Here is a 20,467-nt window from a genome sequence, read left to right as displayed (position 1 = left end):
TCTTGAACCCAGGAGGTGGAGGTTGCAGCAAGCCAAGATCATGCCACTGCACTCCAGCCTGGGCGTGACAGAAAAAAAAAAAAAAAAAAAAGCCCTATGTTAACAATAAAATTTTTGTTTTTTATGTTTCAAATCTAGTAAGTCCTTTTAAATAAGTGATCTCCTGTATGGTAACATGGAAAGTAGTAAACATGCTATTCCTAGGATTTGGCTAGATTTCCTAATTGGTAATTTTTTTAAATAAGAAAAAGAGTTCTATGGCCAGGCATGGTGGTGCATGCCTGGAATTCCAGCACTTTAGGAGGCCGAGGCAGGCAGATCACCTGAGGTCAGGAGTTCGAGGCCAGCCTGGCAAACATGATGAAACCCCATCTCTACTAAAAATACAAAATTAGCCAGGCATGGTGGCAGGTACCTGTAATCTCAGATACTTGGGTGGCTGAGGCACGAGAATCGCTTGTACCAGGAGGCAGAGATCACAGTGAGCTGAGATCACGCCACTGCACTCCAGCCTGGGTGACAGAGCAAGACTCTGTCTCAGGAAAAAAAAGAGTCGTACAGCTTTTAAAAATATATACTATAAAGTTTCCAAACTTTTAAAATTTATTTATTTATTTTTAGGGACAGGGTCTCACTATGTTGCCCATGCTGGTCTCAAACTCTTAGGCTCATGCAATCTGTCTGCCTTGACCTTCCAAAGTGGGTTGTTTTGTTTTGTTTTGTTTTGTTTTGTTTTGTTTTTGAGACAGAGTCTCACTCTGTTGCCTGGGCTGAAGTGCAGTGGCATGAGCATGGCTCACCACAAGTCTCAACCTGTTGGACTCAGGTGATCCTCCCACCTCAGCTTCCCAAATAGCTGGAACTTCAGGCATGCACCACGATGCCTGGCTAGTTTTTTCTGTATACAGGGAGTGTCACTGTGTTGCCCGGACTCGTCTCGAACTCCTGGCCTCAGGTGATCCTTCCACCTTGGCTGTCCAAATTGCTGGGATTGTAAGCATGAGCCACTGTGCCCAGCCATATTTTTATTTTTAAGAGAGTTATGTGGATTGTTTTTGTCTTAGTTTAAATAATTCATGTAAAATATAACAATTTATCCCATTGTTAGTAAACTGTCTTTTTTTTTTGAGATGGGGGTCTCTCTCTGTCACCCAGGCTGAGGTGCCGTGGCACCATCTGTAGCCCACTGCAGCCTCCAACTCCTAGGCTTAAGTGATCCTCCTACCTCAGCCTCCAGAGTAGCTGGGACTACAGGCACACGCTGTCAGGCCTGACTAATTTTATCTACCTTTTTTGGGGGTAGAAGTGGGCACTATGCTGCCCAGGCTGGTCTTGAACTGGGCTCATGCAGTCATCCCACCTTGGCCCCCCAAAGTGCTGGGACTGCAGGCATGTGGCACTCCACCTGGCTTTTTTTTTTAATTTAGTAAAAAATTACTTACACTTTAGGTTTTAAAAAGTTTAACACATTTAAGATTTAGAGTAGCTGCCGGGCGCGGTGGCTCACGCTTGTAATCCCAGCACTTTGGGAGGCCAAGGCGGGTGGATCACGAGGTCAGGAGATCGAGACCACAGTGAAACCCCGTCTCTACTAAAAATACAAAAAATTAGCCGGGCGTGGTGGCGGGCGCCTGTAGTCCCAGCTACTCAGAGAGGCTGAGGCAGGAGAATGGCGTGAACCCGGGAGGCGGAGCTTGCAGTGAGCCGAGATCGCGCCACTGCACTCCAGCCTGGGTGAGAGAGCGAGACTCCGTCTCAAAAACAAAAAAAAAAAAAAAAAAAAAAGATTTAGAGTAGCTAAGAGTAATGTCCATTAATTTATCCTGAGTACCAAATGATGCGTTAATTCCTTTGTCCCTGACTGGATCTTCCAAATTCTGCCTAGTTCTACAATTTTGGGCTTAATATTTTTATAAAGCCACAGGTTATAGTGACCTTGTGTGCTCTTCCTTTCTAAGGATTCAGTATAATCTGTGAGTCTTTTGCCACCAAATTTTGACAGTTTTATGTGATAACTTTCTTGTTCCTGTTGCCTAGTTGTCCGGGTTGTTAGGAGCATGTTGACTTTTGAGATTAACACCTCTTATACAGAAATTAATTTCCTGAAAAGGAAGATTTATTGATTCAAAATCATTGATTTCTTTAGTTTTTGTTTCTTTTTATAACTGGTACATCGTAAGTGCTTGGTGCTGTATTTTTATTTCTAAAAATCCAATCTGCTGTAACATTTCCCCATAATTTTGACTCCGAATTACAAAGTATTAAGATAGATTATATTGTAGTTCCTGGCTATGTGATAATAGTGACTCATTGGTATCTTTTAATATGTCAATGAAGTATTAATTATTGACTTAAGAAGTTGAGTTGAAAGATGAGAGCATAACCTTTGGCACTTCAAATTACCCCTAGTTTGAAGTCAGGTTATGAGCCAATAAATGTTTGTATGGCCCTTTGTAGCCCATAAGTGCTATTGAAAGGTAAAATAATTGGAGTGGCTCAGAAAGCTGTTTTCCCTGAGACCCTGAGAAAAATCTCACTAAGATATGCTTGGCTTCAGAAGATGACTCAACTATGAATTATTAAAGTAATCTTTGTTTTAAAAAAAAAAAGTTGTCCAGGTGTGGTGGCTCACACCTGTAATCCCAGCACTTTGGGAGGCTGAGGCGGGTGGATCAATCGCCTGAGGTTGGGAGTTTGAGACCAGCCTGACCAACACGGAGAAACCCCATCTCTACTAAAAATACAAAATTAGCCGGGTGTGGTGGCGCATACCTGTAATCCCAGCTACTCAGTGGGCTGAGGTAGGAGAATCGCTTGAACCCGGTGGGGCGGAGGTTGTAGTGAGCCGAGATCATGTCATTGCACTCCAGCCTGGGCAACAAGAGCGAAACTCCGTCTAAAAAAAAAAAAAAAAAAATGGTTGACATTTAAGCAACTGTAATTATCTGGACTGATTATCTGGTTCCTGGAGGACATGTATAATTTAAGTTATATTGATATTCTAGTCAACACCTAGTCACCAGCTGGCAGGTAAAAGAACCAGCTTAAAGCTGTTTGAAATAATTTTTAAAAATAACTACTAGATAAAAATAATTTTCTAAAAATGGTACTATGCTGCTGCTTTAGAGGTCAATTATTTTTGTCTCTTAGTTTAAATAATTCATGTAAACTATATTTATAATCCATGTAAAGTGAACTGCTACTTATACATAAAGTAGAGCCTTCTTTTGGTATGAGATGAATGAAAGATTTTTGCCAAAAGCTCTTTTTAAACTATAAAACGATGTTGAGATGTTGTTCATCAATGCTGTATAGAAATAATCAGTGCCCATCTCCTAGTTTAATTGGCACAAGAGCCAGGTGAGGAGGAAAGTACATGCTTGTCGTTGAAGCTACTACTTTCCTCTTTTCTTGCAGTGGATAACCCAACAAAGTGTATTTTTATTATCACTTAAATACAGTTTTGGACATTGGTGTAATGTGGCTTTCTTATACTCAGTAAAATACAACTCATTTTTGTAGCTTTCTGGTGTGTTATTTTAAAGCAGAACTTTGTTGAAAAAGAAAATAATTCTGAGAAACCTAGTAAATAGTTCTTCCAAGGATTTTAAGAATATATTTGTATATATATATGCCTAAGAATGATGACTTAGAAAGCAACAAGGCAAGTCTTTTTTGTAATACATACATTTAATGCCAGCTCTTCTTCCTTTTAGACCTGAAACAGTGTTAAAAAATCAAGAAGTAGAATTCGGCAGAAACCGAGAGAGGCTTCAGTTTTTTAAGGTATAAATGATTCAGGGAAATTTTTGTATTGTAATATATAAACTAATGATAGGTACAATTTTTATATCTTTAGTTGTTTCTTTTTCTGTTTTGTTTTTTGTTCTGTTTTGTTTTGTTTTGTTTGTTTTTTTTTTTTGTTTTGAGACAGAATCTCGCCCTGTTACCCAGGCTGGAGTCCAGTGGCGTGATCTCAGCTTACTGCAGCCTCAACCTCCTGAGTTCGAGCAGTTCTCCTACCTCAGCCTTCCGAGTAGCTGGGATTACACGCGCACATCACCACGCCTGGCTAATTTTTGTATTTTTAGTAAAGATAGGTTTTCACCATGTTGGCCAAGCTGGTCTTGAACCCCTGGCCTTAGGCAGTCTGCCTGCCTCCACCTCCCAAAGTGCTGGGACTACAGGCATGAGCCACCGTGCCTGTCCTATTTATTGTTTTATTAATTAATTAATTAATTTTTGAGGAAGAGTCTTGCTATTGCCCAGACAGGAGTACAGTGGTGTGATCTTGGCTCACTGCAACCTCCACCTCCTGGGTTCAAGCGATTCTCATGCCTCAGCCTCCTAAGTAGCTGGGATTACAGGTGTGTACCACTGCCTGGCTAATTTTTGTGTTTTTAGTAGGGACAGGGTTTTGCCATGTTGGCCAGGCTGGTCTTGAGCTCTTGGCCTCAAGCAATCTGCCTGCCTTAGCCTCCCAAAGTGCTGCGATCACAGACATGAGCCACTCTGCCCAGCCACTTTAGTAGTTTCTAAAGGCTTTATAGTAGTACAACGCTTTTGTTCCTCAAATGAAATCTTAATTGGAAACCCTATTGTGTAGAGAAAGATGAAAACAGTGGCTCTAGTTTAGGACAGAGAGCTCGGAGGGAGGGCCTTGTACATTGAGCCTTTCTTTCTTCTCATTCCTGAGAATCTTTGGAACACAGTTGAATACTGCCATTTGTCTGGACTTTTTAAACATTTTTATTTGACCTAAATTAATTTTGTCTTAATAAAAAATATATTTAGGTTCAGTATCTGTATATTTGTTTTTAACTATGTGATATGAACTTCGTATTTACCATATTGAACATCAGTCAAAATATTTTTAGTGTTAATATTAGACCTTGGTTGTGAGCACAAATTTATATACTAACACTTGTATTTCTTAAATTTAAACAAAATATAGTGGAGTTCAAGAGTTTTTAAGAATGTGGCAGTAATCCCTCCTGGAACTGGAATGGCTCATCAAGTAAACTTAGAATATTTGTCAAGAGTGGTTTTTGAAGAAAAGGACCTCCTCTTCCCAGACAGTGTAGTCGGCACAGATTCACACATAACAATGGTGAATGGTTTAGGGATTCTGGGGTGGGGTAAGTAAATGACTAAATATATTTTCATTTCTTTTGGGGTAAGGATGTCAAGAACATTGTAAAAGAACATAAATTATTGAGTTTTTATAGCCTCTTTGAGGCTCTGTGTTTTTCATCTGTAATAGCAGCAGCGACAACAAAATCCTAATTGAGAGTTTGTGATCAGTGTTGTGAAAGAGGATTTATGAAAAGAAATTTACACATTGTCTAGCACAGCACTTCCATTTGTGAAGTAATTGAATGATAATGATTATGATACGTCTACAAAGGTTGCTTCTTTGTGTAAGGTACTTTTGTGGCTTCTCCTGGTCTTCTTTATAAGTCCAGATTTCTTGCCATTTTATACAAGGCCATTCACAACCTCTGGTGTCCCTTTAGCCACTCAGCCACACCCATCTTAGAGACTAGTCATTTCTTTACTTATGTGGGCTGTCTCTTTTCTTTTTTTTTTTTTTTTTTTGAGACAGCATCTTGCTCTGTCACCCAGGCTGGAGTGCAGTGGCGCAATCTTGGCTCACTGCAGCCTCCACCTCCTGAGTTCAAGCAATTCTTGTGCCTCAACCTGCCAAGTAGCTGGGACTACAGGCACGTGCCACCATGCCCAGCTAATTTTTGTATTTTTAGCAGAGATACAGTTTTGCTATGTTGGCCTGGCTGGTTTCGAATTCCTAGTCTTAAGTCATCCACCCACCTCGACCTCCCAAAGTGCTGGGATTACAGGCGTGAGCCACTGAGCCCAGCTAGCTATGCTCTTTTATACCCCATGACTTTGCATAGGCTATTTCTTCTGGAAGAATGCATTCTGCTGACCATGACTTTGTTGAAATGTGGCTACTATTAACTCATCCAAGACTGGCCTCAGTTATCTTCTGAAAGTCTTAACTCCCTTGCTGAGTTCAGTGTACCTCACTTTGTAAACTTACTCTTTCACAGGGTGTTATAATTGTTGATTTTTTTGTCTCATTTCATTAGACTGAACTTGTTGAGATTGGCAGGGACTGGATTCTGTTTATCTTGGATACAGTACAGTGCCTAACATAATGAATACTTAAACTAATATTTTAACTTGAATATACTTAAAACTAATATTTTACTTTGAATATAAAGGTAAAATAATAGTTTTTCAACCATGCAAGTGGAATCATTTCTTTTGGGAAGCCTTGGGTTCAGTGTCCACATTAATAGCAATATAGCAACTCTGTAAAGTACTGTGTAAGATAAACTTATGAAACACCTAGAGATTCAGATGTTACAGAGATAAATTATCTTTAAATATACTGTGCTAATATACCTGTCTTTATTACGTTAGGGGTTGGAGGCATTGAAACAGAAGCAGTTATGCTTGGTCTGCCAGTTTCTCTTACTTTACCAGAGGTGGTTGGATGTGAGTTAACTGGGTCATCAAACCCTTTTGTTACATCCATAGATGTTGTTCTTGGTATTACAAAGGTAAGTTAAAGTTGTGGTAGCTCTATGACTTAGTGAACATTATTTTTACAAAAATTGAAGAGCTCTACGAGAGCAGGGATTTGGGTTCATTACTGCATCCTCAGGTCTCTTGACATTAGCCACGTCATCATAGTTATCATAGTAATAACAACAAACGTAACATTTACTTTGTACTAATAAATACAAAGAAATTTGTTGTGTTCACTTATGTTAGCTCATTTATTCCTTATAACAAGCCTGTGAGATGGATACTATTACTATTCTCATTGTAACTCTGAGAAAACTAAGGTACAGTAGAGTTTAGTGACGTACCATAGGGTCGAAGGGCTGAGTAGTAAGGGGTAGAGCAAAGATTCCAGGCAGTCAGATTCTTGAGTCCATTGTCTTAACCATTATGCCTTATTAGTGCCTTGTTGCCTTAATAAACACTTGTTGACTACATTATTTTTTTCTCTTTTCTATGTGAATTTTTAAAAAATGTTTAGCCAAAGTTGATTGTATCTTCTTTAATTAAATTATTTGCCCATTAGAAACTGTTGCTCTACTAAGTAGTGCTTTCAAAAACATGGATTGTAGAAATGTGATATATCATTTTTCTGTTGCCCTTTTAACATTTCTCTGGATTATTATGTAAAAACCTTTTCTCTGAATTTTTAAAATACTGGCTTCAGAACTTCAATACATACACTGAGCTGCTTAAGCATATTAATACACAGGCTCATGGATTTCCTAGTGAACAATAATTTGTAACTCTTCTTCCTAAATATCTGGCTTTTACTAACTTTATTTTAATGATTAAGTTCTATTTTGTTAAATGAATGTACCTGGAAAATGTTCCACATATAATTCCAATTTGGATCCCAGTTCAGCATTTTTGGTTAGATTATTGGTACGAAGGCTTTCAGGAGTATCAATCTCAGCATTTTTGGTTAGATTATTGGTATGAAGGCTTTCCGGATACCCCAGCGTAAGGAAATGATAATGCCTCCCTCTCAGCATTTGGTATTGATCCTTCTTCCCTAATTAGAAAAGAATTTGGCATCTTAGAGAAATTATTGATTCAGTGTATGGTACCAAAAGATCAAATAGTAAATTGGGAATTGCAGGATTATTCCTAAAGGAAAAGGAATATCCCATTATGTTTTTACAGAAATCAATTCTTTACTTTAGACATCCTGAAAATTAATGCTGCTTTTTAGCCTTCTCTAGCTGTTTTTTCCTGACAATATTACTGTGCGTTTTTTGACAGTTTATTGTTAAAAAATTAATCTATTATATGTTTACCTGTATTGAATATATTATTCTTTTTTGAGATCCTGTTCCATTTGTGATCCTTACAGGAGTAATATTCTATGTTTTTTTTTATGAGAGCAGCATTTGGTTTGTAATATCTAATCTGTGTTTCTTTCATCCTAAAAAATGTAACCATAAATGAGGAAACATCTTTACACTTAGGGTTTGAGTTTCTGTATCTATAAAAAAGGGTTTGGGTTAAGTGGTCCCTGGCACTTATAAAATGTTAGGGCTTAATATTATTCATAGATCGAAGATAGTTTCATTCTTAGTCACCTCCTTAGTCACTCTTCCTATACCAATCTGAGAACATTTTACAATTTAGAAAAGACAAATAACTGGTTGGGTTACTTGATAATATAATAACCAAGAAAAATAATTTTAGAAGGAATTAAGTTTGAAACCACATGTTAACAAATTCTACCAAAGTGAGATTTGCCTGTGATTAAAGATGCTGTAAACATTTGGGCCAGTAGTTATAATTTGAAAAATGTTTATAGCCAGTATATAATTTTTTACTTAAATATACAGTTTCATCAGTCTATTAGTATTTAAGTCTAAGATGCCATCAGTGGTTAGCAAACACCACTGTTTTATGCACTGCTAAGAAACAATAAGGGGCTGTGCGCAGTGGCTCACACCTTTAATCCCAGCAGTTTGGGACGCCAAGGCGGAAGCATCACTTGAGGCCAGGAGTTCAAGACCAGCCTCATCAACATTGTAAGACCCTGTCTCTACAAAAAAAAAAATTAAAAATTAGCTGGGTGTGGTGGCACATGTCTGTAGTTCCAGCTACTCAGGAGGCTAAGGTGGGAGAATTGCTAGAGCCAAGGTGTTGGAAGCTCCAGTGAGCTGTGATCACACCACTGCGCTCCAGCCTGGGCAACAGAGTGAGACCCTGTTTCTAAAAGAAAGAAAGAAAAAGGGCTGCCAGCTAAACAGACACACTATTGAGTTGCTGTACCCTGATTTCAAAGACATGAAAATGTTAATTATAGCCACCTTGAGCTTTCAGGCCCCTTTCTACCCTGATTAACAGTGACATTGGACCAGTCTTCTCTTTACTTCTTATCTTAAAATACTCCCAAAACCAGAATGAGTTGATTCATAAAGACAATGAAGGATCTCATTCTTTCATCACTAGTATTGGTTAAAAATTATATTTTATAGTTTTCAGACAATCCTTGCTAATCTTATCTTTGCAATTTTGTATGTGTTTCTGTGTATCCCTTATATAGCACCTCAGGCAAGTAGGAGTGGCTGGAAAGTTTGTTGAGTTTTTTGGAAGTGGAGTTTCACAATTATCTATAGTTGATCGAACTACAATAGCAAACATGTGTCCGGAATATGGTGCTATCCTCAGCTTTTTCCCTGTTGACAATGTGACATTAAAACATTTAGAACATACAGGTAAGAAGATAAAAGATCATTAGAATAAACATGTTACATTTCCAATGTGTTTGATAATGTTTTATAAATTACTACCTTATACATGTTATTTACTGTTCACAAAATTACATTATGTTGAAACAACAACTTTCAAGCAAATATCAGATGTCTTTAAAAGAGTGTTGTGTCCTCAAACCTAGTTCCCTGTGACCCATTGAAAGCAATTTAAAGGAATTATTCAAACCATTGATCCTGACTTGACTGTTGCCCCATAATGATGGATACCTCCACCTCTACTTAGGGGTCAGAGGTTGCAATTTAATGGAAGTCAGCCTTAAACATATTCACAGCAGTCCCCTTCTACAACCAAGAGTAGAGGAGCTATCAGACATGGGTTTGGGAACCAGTCTTCTATCTAAAGAAGAAGAAGCACAAAATTTTGCAAAAAACATTAGGAACACAGGTTCCAAATCTTTTTGTAACCTGATTAACTAGGAATTTTGGCCACTCTTCTATGGACTGTTTAGATTAAAATAGGAAGTACCTACAAAACAAGATATGTTGATATTTCATAAGTCTGCTATTTAAAAAGTAAGATCTCTTTTTAATCTCTTTAATGAAGTAATCATTGCTGAGTTACTCATTTCTAAGCATAGATATATATTTGGAGGATATATTCTAGTATTCTTCAGTGTGTGGGCAGATTATTATGTTAGTTAATCAGACAGCAAAATTGATGAATGGTTATATAGAATCGTGGAGGGAATGATCCCCCTAAATGCAAAACTTCTGCATTTGAGTTAGTAGAACATTCAAAGTAGAAATGGTTAGAAGTGCCTCATTTCTTGCATATTAATCTTGAGTTAAGGTTTTAGTGATCCTGTGTAACAAATTATCCTAAAATTTAGTAGCTTGCACAAGCATTAATTACTAGCTCATGGTTTCAGTGGGGTCAGTAATTCAGACAGGACACAGTGGGGACAGCTCATCTCTGTTTCATGTCTTGAACCTCAACTGCAAGATTTGAAAGGCAGGGCCTGGAATCCTGAAGGCTTGTTCTGCTTGCATGTCTAACAGCAAATTATGAGCTGTCAGCTGAGGACTTAGGTAAGTCTGTCAGGCAAAACAGCCTCATGTGGTTTCTCCGTGTAGTCTGGGCTTGCTCACGTGGTATCTCAAGGGTTAGGAGAAAGAGAAATGTAAATGAATATGTAAATAGTATTTGTTTCTTGTTCATCACTGGAATGCAGTATCCTTACCCCCAAAGATTTCAAAATTCCTTACTGAGGCCAGACTCAGTGGCTTACACCTATGATCCTAGCACTTTGGGAGGCCGAGGCGGGAGGATCACATGAGTCCAGGAGTTTAAGACTAGCTTGGGCAACATAGCAAGACCCTCATCTGTACAAGAAAATAAAAAATTAGCCAGGTGTGGCAGTACAGACTTGTAGTCCTAGCTACTTGAGAGGCTAAGGCGGGAGAATCACTTGAACCCAGGAGTTCAAAGCTGCAGTGGGCTATGATGGCACCACTGTACTCCAGCCTGGGTGACACAGTGAGACCCTATTTCTAAAAATAATAAATTTATTGGTGGGGTGTGGTGGCTCATACCCATAATTCCAGCACTTTGGCAGGCCAAGGCAGGAGGATCTCTTGAGGCTGGGAGTTCAAAACCACCCTATTCAAAAAAAAAAAAAAAACAGGACCCCTCCCCCCCATCTGTACAAAACATTTGTAAAAAAAAAAAAAAAAAAAAAAAAAAAAATTAACCAGGCACGGTGGGGTGCTACTTAGGAGGCTGACATGGGAGGATTGCTTGAGCTTGGGAGGTCAAGGTTGCAGTGAGTTGTGATTGCAGTGCTGCACTCCAGCCTGGGCAACAAAGTGAAACCCTGTCTGAAAAAAATAATAAGTAAATAAATTTCTCACTGCATTTTGTTGTTGTTTTGTTCATCTTCGTTTTAGGTTTTAGCAAAGCCAAACTCAAATCAATGGAAACATACCTTAAAGCTGTGAAATTGTTTCGAAATGACCAGAATTCTTCAGGAGAACCTGAATACTCCCAGGTATATGCAGAATAACCCACCTACGAGTAAAGAGTGTAAACTGTGATGTAATCCCAGTGCTTTGAAAGGTTGGGGTGGGTTGATGGTTTGAGTTCAAGAGTTTGAGACCAGCCTGGGCAATGTGGTAAAACCCTGTCACTGCAAAAAAATACAAACATTAGCTGGGTATGGCTTGTGCCTGTGGTCCCAGGTACCTGGGAGGCTGAGCTGGGAGGATCACTTGAGCCTGTGGGGCGGAAGTTGCAGTGAGCTGAGATTGTGCCACCGCACTCCAGACTAGGTAACAGAGTGAGACTTGTGTCAAAAAGGAAAAAAATAATAAATTCTGGAGCACCTGACCACCTGGGTTTGAATCCCAGCTCTAAGACGTGTTAGCTGCATAACCTTGGGGAATTTAGCCTTTCTGCCTCAGTTTTCTCATCTCTTAGATACGACAATAATATCTACCTCTAAGCATTCTTAGATATTAAAAACAAATTCATAGAATAGTTCTAGACACATAGTAAATGCTCAATAAAGGGTAGCTAATCTTTTTGTTTTGCTTTTTGAGACCCAGTCCGGCTCTCTCACCACACTAGAGTGCAGTGGTACAATCATGGTTCACTGTAGCCTCAGCCTCTGGGCTCAAGCTCCCACCTTGCTGGGATTACAGACATGAGCCACCACCATGTTTAACCCCTGTTTTGTTTTAATATTACTATTTTTTTAATATTATTATTTTTTGGACTCTGGGCAGGGTCTCATTTTACTGCCCAGGCTGGTCTCAAACTTCTGGTTTCAGGGGATTCTCTAGTCTTGGCCTCCCAGAGTGCGGGGATTACAGGCATGAGCTGCTGGACCTGGCTGAGGGGGTAGCTATCATTATTATTATTATTATTTAAGTAATGTTATTGTAGCCCGGTGCTTTTTATTCATTAATTTTACATAGAGTTTTATTATAGTGAATTTTGTAATATCTTATGAAGTCTAGTTGTGGTTTTTGGGTTTTTTTTGTTTGTTTTTTTTTTTTGTAGAGAGAGGATTTTGCCGTGTTGCCTAGGCTGGTCTTAAACTCCTGGCCTCAAGCAATTCCTCCTGCCTTGGCCTCTCAAATTGCTGGGATTACAGGTGTGAACCACCAAGCCCAGCCTATGAAGTCCAATTTTTTAGTGTTTAAAATAATAGTGACTCTTAATTCTTTGCTCTAATTTATTTTTACTTTATGATAAAAGTAATATCTCCCTTCAGAATAATCAGTTTTGATGTTATCTGCATCTGGTTTACTTGTGTATTTTGCAAAATTCCGCTATTAAAGATATACACTATTATGCAGTCTTACATGTTAGTTTTAAAGATATTTTACAATCCAACTAAACACTTACCTGAAATCAGCCAGGAGTAGTGGCATGCTCCCGTGGTTCCAGATCCTCAGGAGGCTGAGTGGGGACGATGGCTTGAGCCCAGGAGGTCAAGGCTGCAGTGAGCTGTGGTCGTGCCACTGCACTCTAGCCTGGGCAACAGAGTGAGACCCTGTCTAAAAAAAAAAAAAAAATCTGTTGGAAATTTATATCAAAATAGGCGGAATTCACTTCCAGGGAAGCCTTAATTTTAATAAAATTCATTTTCTAGGAGTGCGTCAAGGATTTCTAACAACATGGTTTTACAGTTTTGGTTAACTGTTCATTAAACTCCATGAGGACAGCAACTTTGGTTTGGTATTGTATCCCCAGCTCCTAGAACAATGCTGGCACATAGTAGATATTCAGTAAACATGTTAGGTGAATAAATGAATACATATAGGACCCATAGAAATTGAATTTGTGTGCTACTTCGGGCAGATCTTTTTACTTCTGATCATTTTCCAATCATTTTCACCTCTGTTTATTAGATCTAGTGCTTCGTCCATTTTTTTCCTTGTTCACATTTTTTAAAATACATAAATGGAAAGAATAAGAACAATGGGAAAACTTTGGTGGTAGAATAAAAAGAAATAAATATGCATGTTAAAAACCCTTGGCCAGGTGCGGTGGCTCACGCCTGTAATCCCAGCACTTTGGGAGGCTGAGGCAGGCAGATCACCTCCTGAGGTCAGGAGTTCACGGCCAGCCTAGCCAACATGGTGAAACCCCATCTCTACTAAAAATAAAAAAAAAAAAAAAAATTAGCCAGGTGTGGTGGCTGGGGGCCTGTAATCCCAGCTACTCAGGAGGCTGAGGCACAAGAATCACTTGAACCCAGAAAGCGGAGGTTGCAGTGAGCCGAGATGACACCACTGCATTTCAGCCTGGGCAACAGAGTGAGACTGTCTTAAAAAAAAAAAAAAAAAATCTGGCCGGGTGTGGTGGCTCACGCCTGTAATCCCAGCACTTTGGGAGGCCCGCACTCTGGCAGGCCGAGACGGGCGGATCATGAGGTCAGGAGGTCCAGACCATCCTGGCTAACACGGTGAAACCCCATTTCTACTAAAAATACAAAAAATTAGCTGGGCGTAGTGGCATGTGCCTGTAGTCCCAGCTATTCAGGAGGCTGAGGCAGGAGAATCGCTTGAACCTGGGAGACAGAGGTTGCAGTGAGCTGAGATCGCACCACTGTACTCCAGCCTGGACAACAGAGCAAGACTCTGTCTCAAAAAAAAAAAAAAAAAAAAAAAAAATTTCCCAGCAGACCAGGTGTGGTGGCTTATGCCTGTAATTACAACCCTTTGGAAGGCCAAGGCAAGAGGATTACTTAAGGCCAGAAGTTCAAGACCAGCATCATAAGCAAGGCCCTGTCCCTAGAGAAAGGGGATGGATGGCCCGAGCCCATGAGTTTGAAGCTGCAGTGAGCTATGATCGAGTCAATGCACTCCAGCCTTGAGCGATAGCAAGACCCACCCATGCTGGAGTGCAGTGGCGTGATCACGGCTCACTGCAACCTCCACTTCCTGGGTTGAAATGATTCTCCTGCCTCAGCCTCCCGAGTAGCTAGGATTACAGGCATGCGCCATGATGCCCAGATTTTTTTTTTTTTTTTTTTTTTTGAGACAATCTCGCTCTGTCACCCAGGCTGGAGTGCAGTGGCACAATCTCGGTTCACTGCAAGCTCTGCCTCCCAGGTTCATACCATTCTCCTGCCTCGGCCTCCCAAAGTGCAGGGATTAAAGGCGTGAGCCACTGCGCCTGGCCTATTTTTTGTATTTTTAGTAGAGACGGGGTTTCACCGTGTTAGCCAGGATGGTCTCGATCTCCTGACCTCATGATCCACCTGCCTCGGCCTCCCAAAGTGCAGGGATTACAGGCGTGAGCCACCGCACCCGGCCTATTTTTTGTATTTTTAGTAGAGACGGGGTTTCACCATGTTGGCCAGGATGGTCTCAAGCTCTTGACCTCAAGTGATCCACCCACCTCAGCCTCCCAAGTTGCTGGGATACAGACATGAACCACAGCGCCCGGCCCAAGACCCTGTCTCTTAAGAAAAAAACAAAAACAAACCTGACTGTATAAAGAAATAAAACTAAAATCATTAGGATGTTGATTTCAAGAGAAACTTCATAAATGAATATTTATGGGCAAAGACTAGGATCGCCTGAATCCATTAAATGAAAGTATAAGTAAGCCAGGTGTGGTTATTCATGCGTGTGATCCCAGCACTTTGGGAGGCTGAGGTGGGAGGATTGCTTGAGCTCAGGACCAGCCTGGGCAACATAGTGAGACCTCACCTCTACTAAAATTCACTTAGCCGGGCGTGGTGGCGCATGCCTGTAGTCCCAGCTACTTGTGGGGCTAAGGCGGGAGGATCACTTGAGCCCAGGAGGTTGAGGCTGCATTTAGTCCTGACTGTGCCACTGCGCTCCAGCCTGAGCAACAGAGTGAGACCCTTTCTCAATAAAAATGATAATAATAAATAAATAAATAAAGTGTAAGTAGTTGGATCAGTCAGAATAAAATAGGGATATAAAATAATGTTGAAAGCCATGATGAAAAGTTTCAAGATGGTTATATTCACATAAAATGCATGAAGGAAACGATAGAAATACCAGAAGAAATAAATAGAAATCTAGTTGGGAAGTGGGATTTTTAACAAAAAATACATTTCTTAACCAAGGAATAAAAGCCTGGGTTGCAGCAGGCTGGCCAGTGAAACCCTCTGGAACAGGAAAAAGAACTCTTTCTCTGCTGTGTCCCTTCAGCACCCTCTAGTGACCAGTCTTCACATCATGTGTGCTGACAAAGGAGAAATGTTTACTAACCGTTTACCTCTGTGATCACAGAGCAGGCAAAGGAGGGTGAATTTGGAGCCCAGAGGCAATAAGTTGACAGCTGGCACAGGCGTCTATTTTATCATTGGACATCTGTTAAGACAGTGTTTATCTTTGTGGGAAAAAACACTTGGGAAACCAGATTTTTTTTTTTTTGAGATGGAGTCTCACTGTATTGCCCAGGCTGGAGTGCAGTGGCGTGATCTTGGCTCACTGCAAGCTCCGCCTCCTGGGTTCATGCCATTCCCCTACCTCAGCCTCCCGAGTAGCTGGGACTACAGGCGCCCACCACCACGCCTGGCTAATTTTTTGTATTTTTTAGTAGAGACGGGGTTTCACCGTGTTAGCCAGGATGGTCTTGATCTCCTGACCTCGTGACCCGCCCACCTCGGCCTCCCAGAGTGCTGGGATTACAGGTGTGAGCCACTGCGCCCAGCCCCAGATTTTGTATATACAGTACAATTGGTGTTGTGGTAGTTTAATTGCATATCAATCTACTAGTCTTGATTTTAGCAAATTTTCGTGTTTCATACATTTAAATGTGCTTGTTTTAAAATCTTGATTTCTTGGGGTTGAGGGTGTATTATACTATTAAAATAAATTGCATTAAAATAAATACGAATATACTTACTCTGCTTTAGAAAGTAATGCTTCAATTGGAATCTGTTGTAAGGAATTCTAATTCCTTGTTCTTTCTCATTACTTAGGTGATCCAGATTAATCTGAATTCAATAGTTCCATCTGTTAGTGGTCCAAAAAGACCTCAGGATAGAGTTGCTGTGACAGATATGAAAAGCGATTTCCAGGCTTGCTTAAATGAAAAGGTAGGTTACTTTATTGTTATCCGTGTTTTTCAACCCACTTTGTGCTAAGTAGTAAAGAACCAACAAGGTGACCCATAAACTCAATTCACTGCTATGTTTTATATATTATGGCACACACCAGCAGCCCCCTTATTTTCCTTCTGTCTAATGTGCAAGTCAGTCATTTGGTAAGCTTGTTCCCAGTTCCATTGTGAGGATCAGAGATTGATTGTGTCTATTTAAATTAAAATTATATACAATTTAAAATTGAGTTTCTTAGTCACAGTAGTCTCGTTTTTAAATGCTGAATACATATGGGTCTTGTATTGATGAACAGCATAGACAATTGAATAGTTACATCATCACAGAAACTTTTTTTTTTTTTTTTTTTTTTTTTTGAGACAGGGTCTCACTTTGTTGCCCAAGCTGGAGTGCAGTGGCACAATCTCGGCTCACTGCAACCTCCCCCTACCGGGCTCAAGCGATTCTCCTGCCTCAGCCCCCAAAGTAGTTGGAATTACAGGAGTCTACCATCATTCCTGGGTAACTTTTGTATTTTTAGTAGAGACAGGGTTTCACCATGTTGGCCACACTGGTCTTCAACTCCTGACCTCAAGTGATCTGCCCACCTCAGCCTCCCAAAATGCTGGGATTATAGCCATGAGCCACCGCACCTGGCCTACTGTCATAAAATTTGGTAAATGTGACCGAATAGCAAGTGGTCTCTGGTTTTGGGGGGTTTGTATTTTCTGTCTGAGAATCACAGTTTTAGTCTTGTCACTTTCTCTATTCTGAGATCTCTAGTACTTGGCTTTCCTTTCAGAGCCTTTTTATGATTTCTTGACTTTTTGTTCAGAAAGTGTTAAACTTGTACAAAAACAAAATAGTCCACTGAATTGCCATGTACCTGTCAATTAGCTTCAATAATTAGCAACTCATAGCCAATCTTGTTTCAGCTATGCTACACTCACACACATAGGATCCCTTTGGAAGAAATCTTCAGGGTCATTTTAAAAGAAAAAAATCTGTGCCATCTCTTGAGAATTACTATAAACAGGGATGATTAAGAACAACAAAGCCAAATGAGATCTGGATTCTGGGTGGTAGGCTGGACTCGCTTAGGAGATGAAAGTTTTGCTTGTGAACATCACCAGACTCCTATCGTGCCTGTGCAGATATATGCTTCAGCTGAATTACAACTACTGAATGTTACGGGCCTTTAGCATCACTCACAAAAAGGATTTTTTAATGTTAAATCATCAAATGTCCGGTGTCTGCTATGTTTTCTGCCAGTCTTTTATTCTGTACATACCCAGAATATTTAGGTTATATTTTCGTGGAAATTTGTGTAGGTTGGATTTAAAGGCTTCCAAATTGCAGCTGAAAAACAGAAGGATATTGTCTCCATTCATTATGAAGGAAGTGAATATAAGCTGTCTCATGGATCAGTGGTCATTGCTGCAGTTATCAGTTGTACCAATAATTGCAATCCATCTGTCATGCTTGCTGCAGGTGGGTTGTGGTTTATGGCCATACTTTTTCTTTTTCCTTAATTATTGTTAGCTTTTCTGTTATTGTAACTTTCTGTTTCTTGGATGATGCATGAGTGTCTACATTTGATATTGAGAGACTTTCTAGTATTTTAGTTAGGTGTTAAGGAGCCTGAGTTTGATTTATGTTGTTTTTATTATACCGAAGGTAAATTTACTGTTTACTATAACTTAGCTATCAATTAATTTTAGGTTGTATCTGCTTCTCTTGTTAATTTAGAACTATAGTTAATTAGCAGGTATTTCTTGATTATCTAGAAGTTAACCATAACAGTGTGGTAGATTTCATTAAAAGTTATAAAAGTAGTAAAAGATCATCGTCTTGGCAAGGATTGTAAATGAAATTAATTTGTATGCCCATTGGAACAATTCCTTAGTTGTATAAAATCATGTATAATGTGTTACATTGCCCTTAGCTTATTTTAATTGTGACTTTAAAATAGTTCACTTTAGAAAAAAGAAGAGAAAAAAATGGTTTTGTTAACATGTACTTATATATGTGCATCTTTTGTTTACATTTGTGTGAATGATGTCAGCCTGTATCTTAATAATTTTCAAAATAAAGGCTGTAATTTTAAATTTGTTGTAAATGAAGCAAATCAGTAGAATAAATTGGACAAAATAATGACAATAAGTTTATGAATTCATACTTTAATCTGTTAAATAAATTACTTCTCACTTTTTACTTTGAGTGAGAGAGGGAAAGAAACATTGCCATAATAAATCATTGTTTGTTGGCTGTGCAGGTCTTTTGGCTAAAAAGGCTGTTGAAGCTGGTCTGCGTGTTAAACCTTATATAAGAACAAGTTTATCTCCAGGCAGTGGGATGGTTACACATTACCTCAGTTCAAGTGGAGTATTACCATATCTCAGTAAGCTTGGGTAAGTGACAGCTATCGCTCTTCATATTGATACTGGTGTTCAGTAGGTATTGAAGCTGCTTGTTTGTGCCTTTCATATACAAAGAGAAGATAGAAAAAATATGCTTTAGTTTTACTTGCTACCTTGCCATTACCATACAATTTTTGATGCCTTATCACTCAGGAAACACTTATTGGGCATATCAAATGAGCAAAGCACCAGGTTGGATACACAGAAGTAGGAGATGTGGTCTTAGCTTCAAGATACTTAGTTGGAAAGACAAGACAAACAAGTACAACCAAATAACAGTTACAGTGTAAGAGACGATACCAAGTATGCACAATTTCTGTGAGTTGTGTAGGTCAGTTCAAAAAAGAAAGAAATCTTAACAGTTTGCATTTATTAACTGAAAATTGTCTTAATTTTAGTTTTATGAGGTTATTGGGTCTATAATACATAAGTTTAAATTGCCCCTGAACTTTGGAGATAGTAACTTTGTTTTTTGGGCTGGGCGCAGTGGCTCACGCCTGTAATCCCAGCACTTGGGGAGGCCGAGGCAGGCAAATCATGGGGCCAGGAGTTTGAGACCAGCCTGGCCAATATGGTGAAACCCCATCTCCACAAAAAATACCAAAATTAGCCAGGCATGGTGATGCACACCCATAGTCCCAGCTACTCAGGAGGCTGAGGCAGAAGAATTGCTTTAACCCAGGAAGCAGAGGTTGCAGTGAGCCCAGATCGTGCTGCTGTACTCCAGCCTGGGCGACAGAGCGAGACTCCATCTCAAAAAGAAAAAAAAAAGTAGCCTACATTTTTTATGTAATCCAAAGTGGATTACAATTGATGCTAGTTGTGCGGGAATTTTTTGGTTTTGAGACAGTGTCTTGCTCTATTGCCCACACTGGAGTGCAGTGGTGCAGTCACAGCTCATTGCAGCCTCGACCTCCTAGGCTCAAGCAGTCTTCCTACCTCAGCCTTCTGAGCAGCTGGGACCGCAGGTGTGCACCACCACACCCAGCTAATTTTTATGTTTTTAGCAGAGACAGAGTTTCACCGTGTTGGCCAGGCTCGTCTCAAACTCCTTGCCTCAAGTGATCCACTCGTCTTGGCCCCCGAAAGTGTTGGGATTACAGGCCTGAGCCACCACACCCAGCCTAGTTATATTTTCAGTGTGTATTTTGGAACATATGAGTCATCAATTCTTTTGCAAAACTGATAAATTTTAGATTTTTTTGCTTTTAGACTAGCATCCAAAAGTAATTTAGAGGACTGTGCCTGTAATCTTTTAGTTATATTATCTTGGATTTATTGTCAGAGACTCTTCTTGGGTTTAACTGGTTGATAATTGAGAGATTACTCCTATCAGAGTGCCCAATTACAATGCCTCTTTTGGGACCTTTGGTCAGGTTATTATAGCCAGGTCCTCTTTACATTTTAAACTCTTTGATGGAAGTACAGTATCAATTATTTTAAAAGGTCATGTTATATTCCTAGCAAGTAGTATTTGGGGGAATTCTCCTGTACGGTGATAAGTGCTACTAAGGCTCTTCAAAGGTTTGCATTCACCTTTGAGACCAGCCTGAGTATTTTTATTTTTTATTTTACAAAAAATAAAAAAATTAGCTGGGCCTCGTGGCGAGCGCCTGTGGCCCCAGCTACTCAGGAGGCCGAGGAGCAGGATTGCTTGAGCCCAGGAGGTTAA

General features: G+C 39.7%; 1 protein-coding gene across 3 annotated transcripts in view; it reads left to right on the top strand.

Moving 5' to 3' along the window:
- IREB2 (iron responsive element binding protein 2) overlaps positions 1-20,467 on the top strand; it is a 63,611-nt gene that overhangs the window by 29,218 nt on the left and 13,926 nt on the right. For all 3 annotated transcript variants that reach the window (XM_055277551.2, XM_055277552.2, XM_055277553.2), the window contains exons 6-13: positions 3,717-3,786; positions 4,955-5,138; positions 6,448-6,587; positions 9,119-9,290; positions 11,235-11,335; positions 16,259-16,375; positions 17,707-17,866; positions 18,651-18,786. In XM_055277551.2, the coding sequence (XP_055133526.1) occupies positions 3,717-3,786; positions 4,955-5,138; positions 6,448-6,587; positions 9,119-9,290; positions 11,235-11,335; positions 16,259-16,375; positions 17,707-17,866; positions 18,651-18,786 (1,080 nt within the window). The remainder of the gene's footprint in view (positions 1-3,716; positions 3,787-4,954; positions 5,139-6,447; positions 6,588-9,118; positions 9,291-11,234; positions 11,336-16,258; positions 16,376-17,706; positions 17,867-18,650; positions 18,787-20,467) is intronic.

The sequence above is a fragment of the Symphalangus syndactylus genome, chromosome 5 (assembly GCF_028878055.3).
Source record: "Symphalangus syndactylus isolate Jambi chromosome 5, NHGRI_mSymSyn1-v2.1_pri, whole genome shotgun sequence".
NCBI classification, from domain to species: Eukaryota; Metazoa; Chordata; class Mammalia; order Primates; family Hylobatidae; genus Symphalangus; species Symphalangus syndactylus.
Note: the sequence above shows the minus strand (reverse complement) of the source record. Positions and strands in the feature narration are given on the sequence as shown.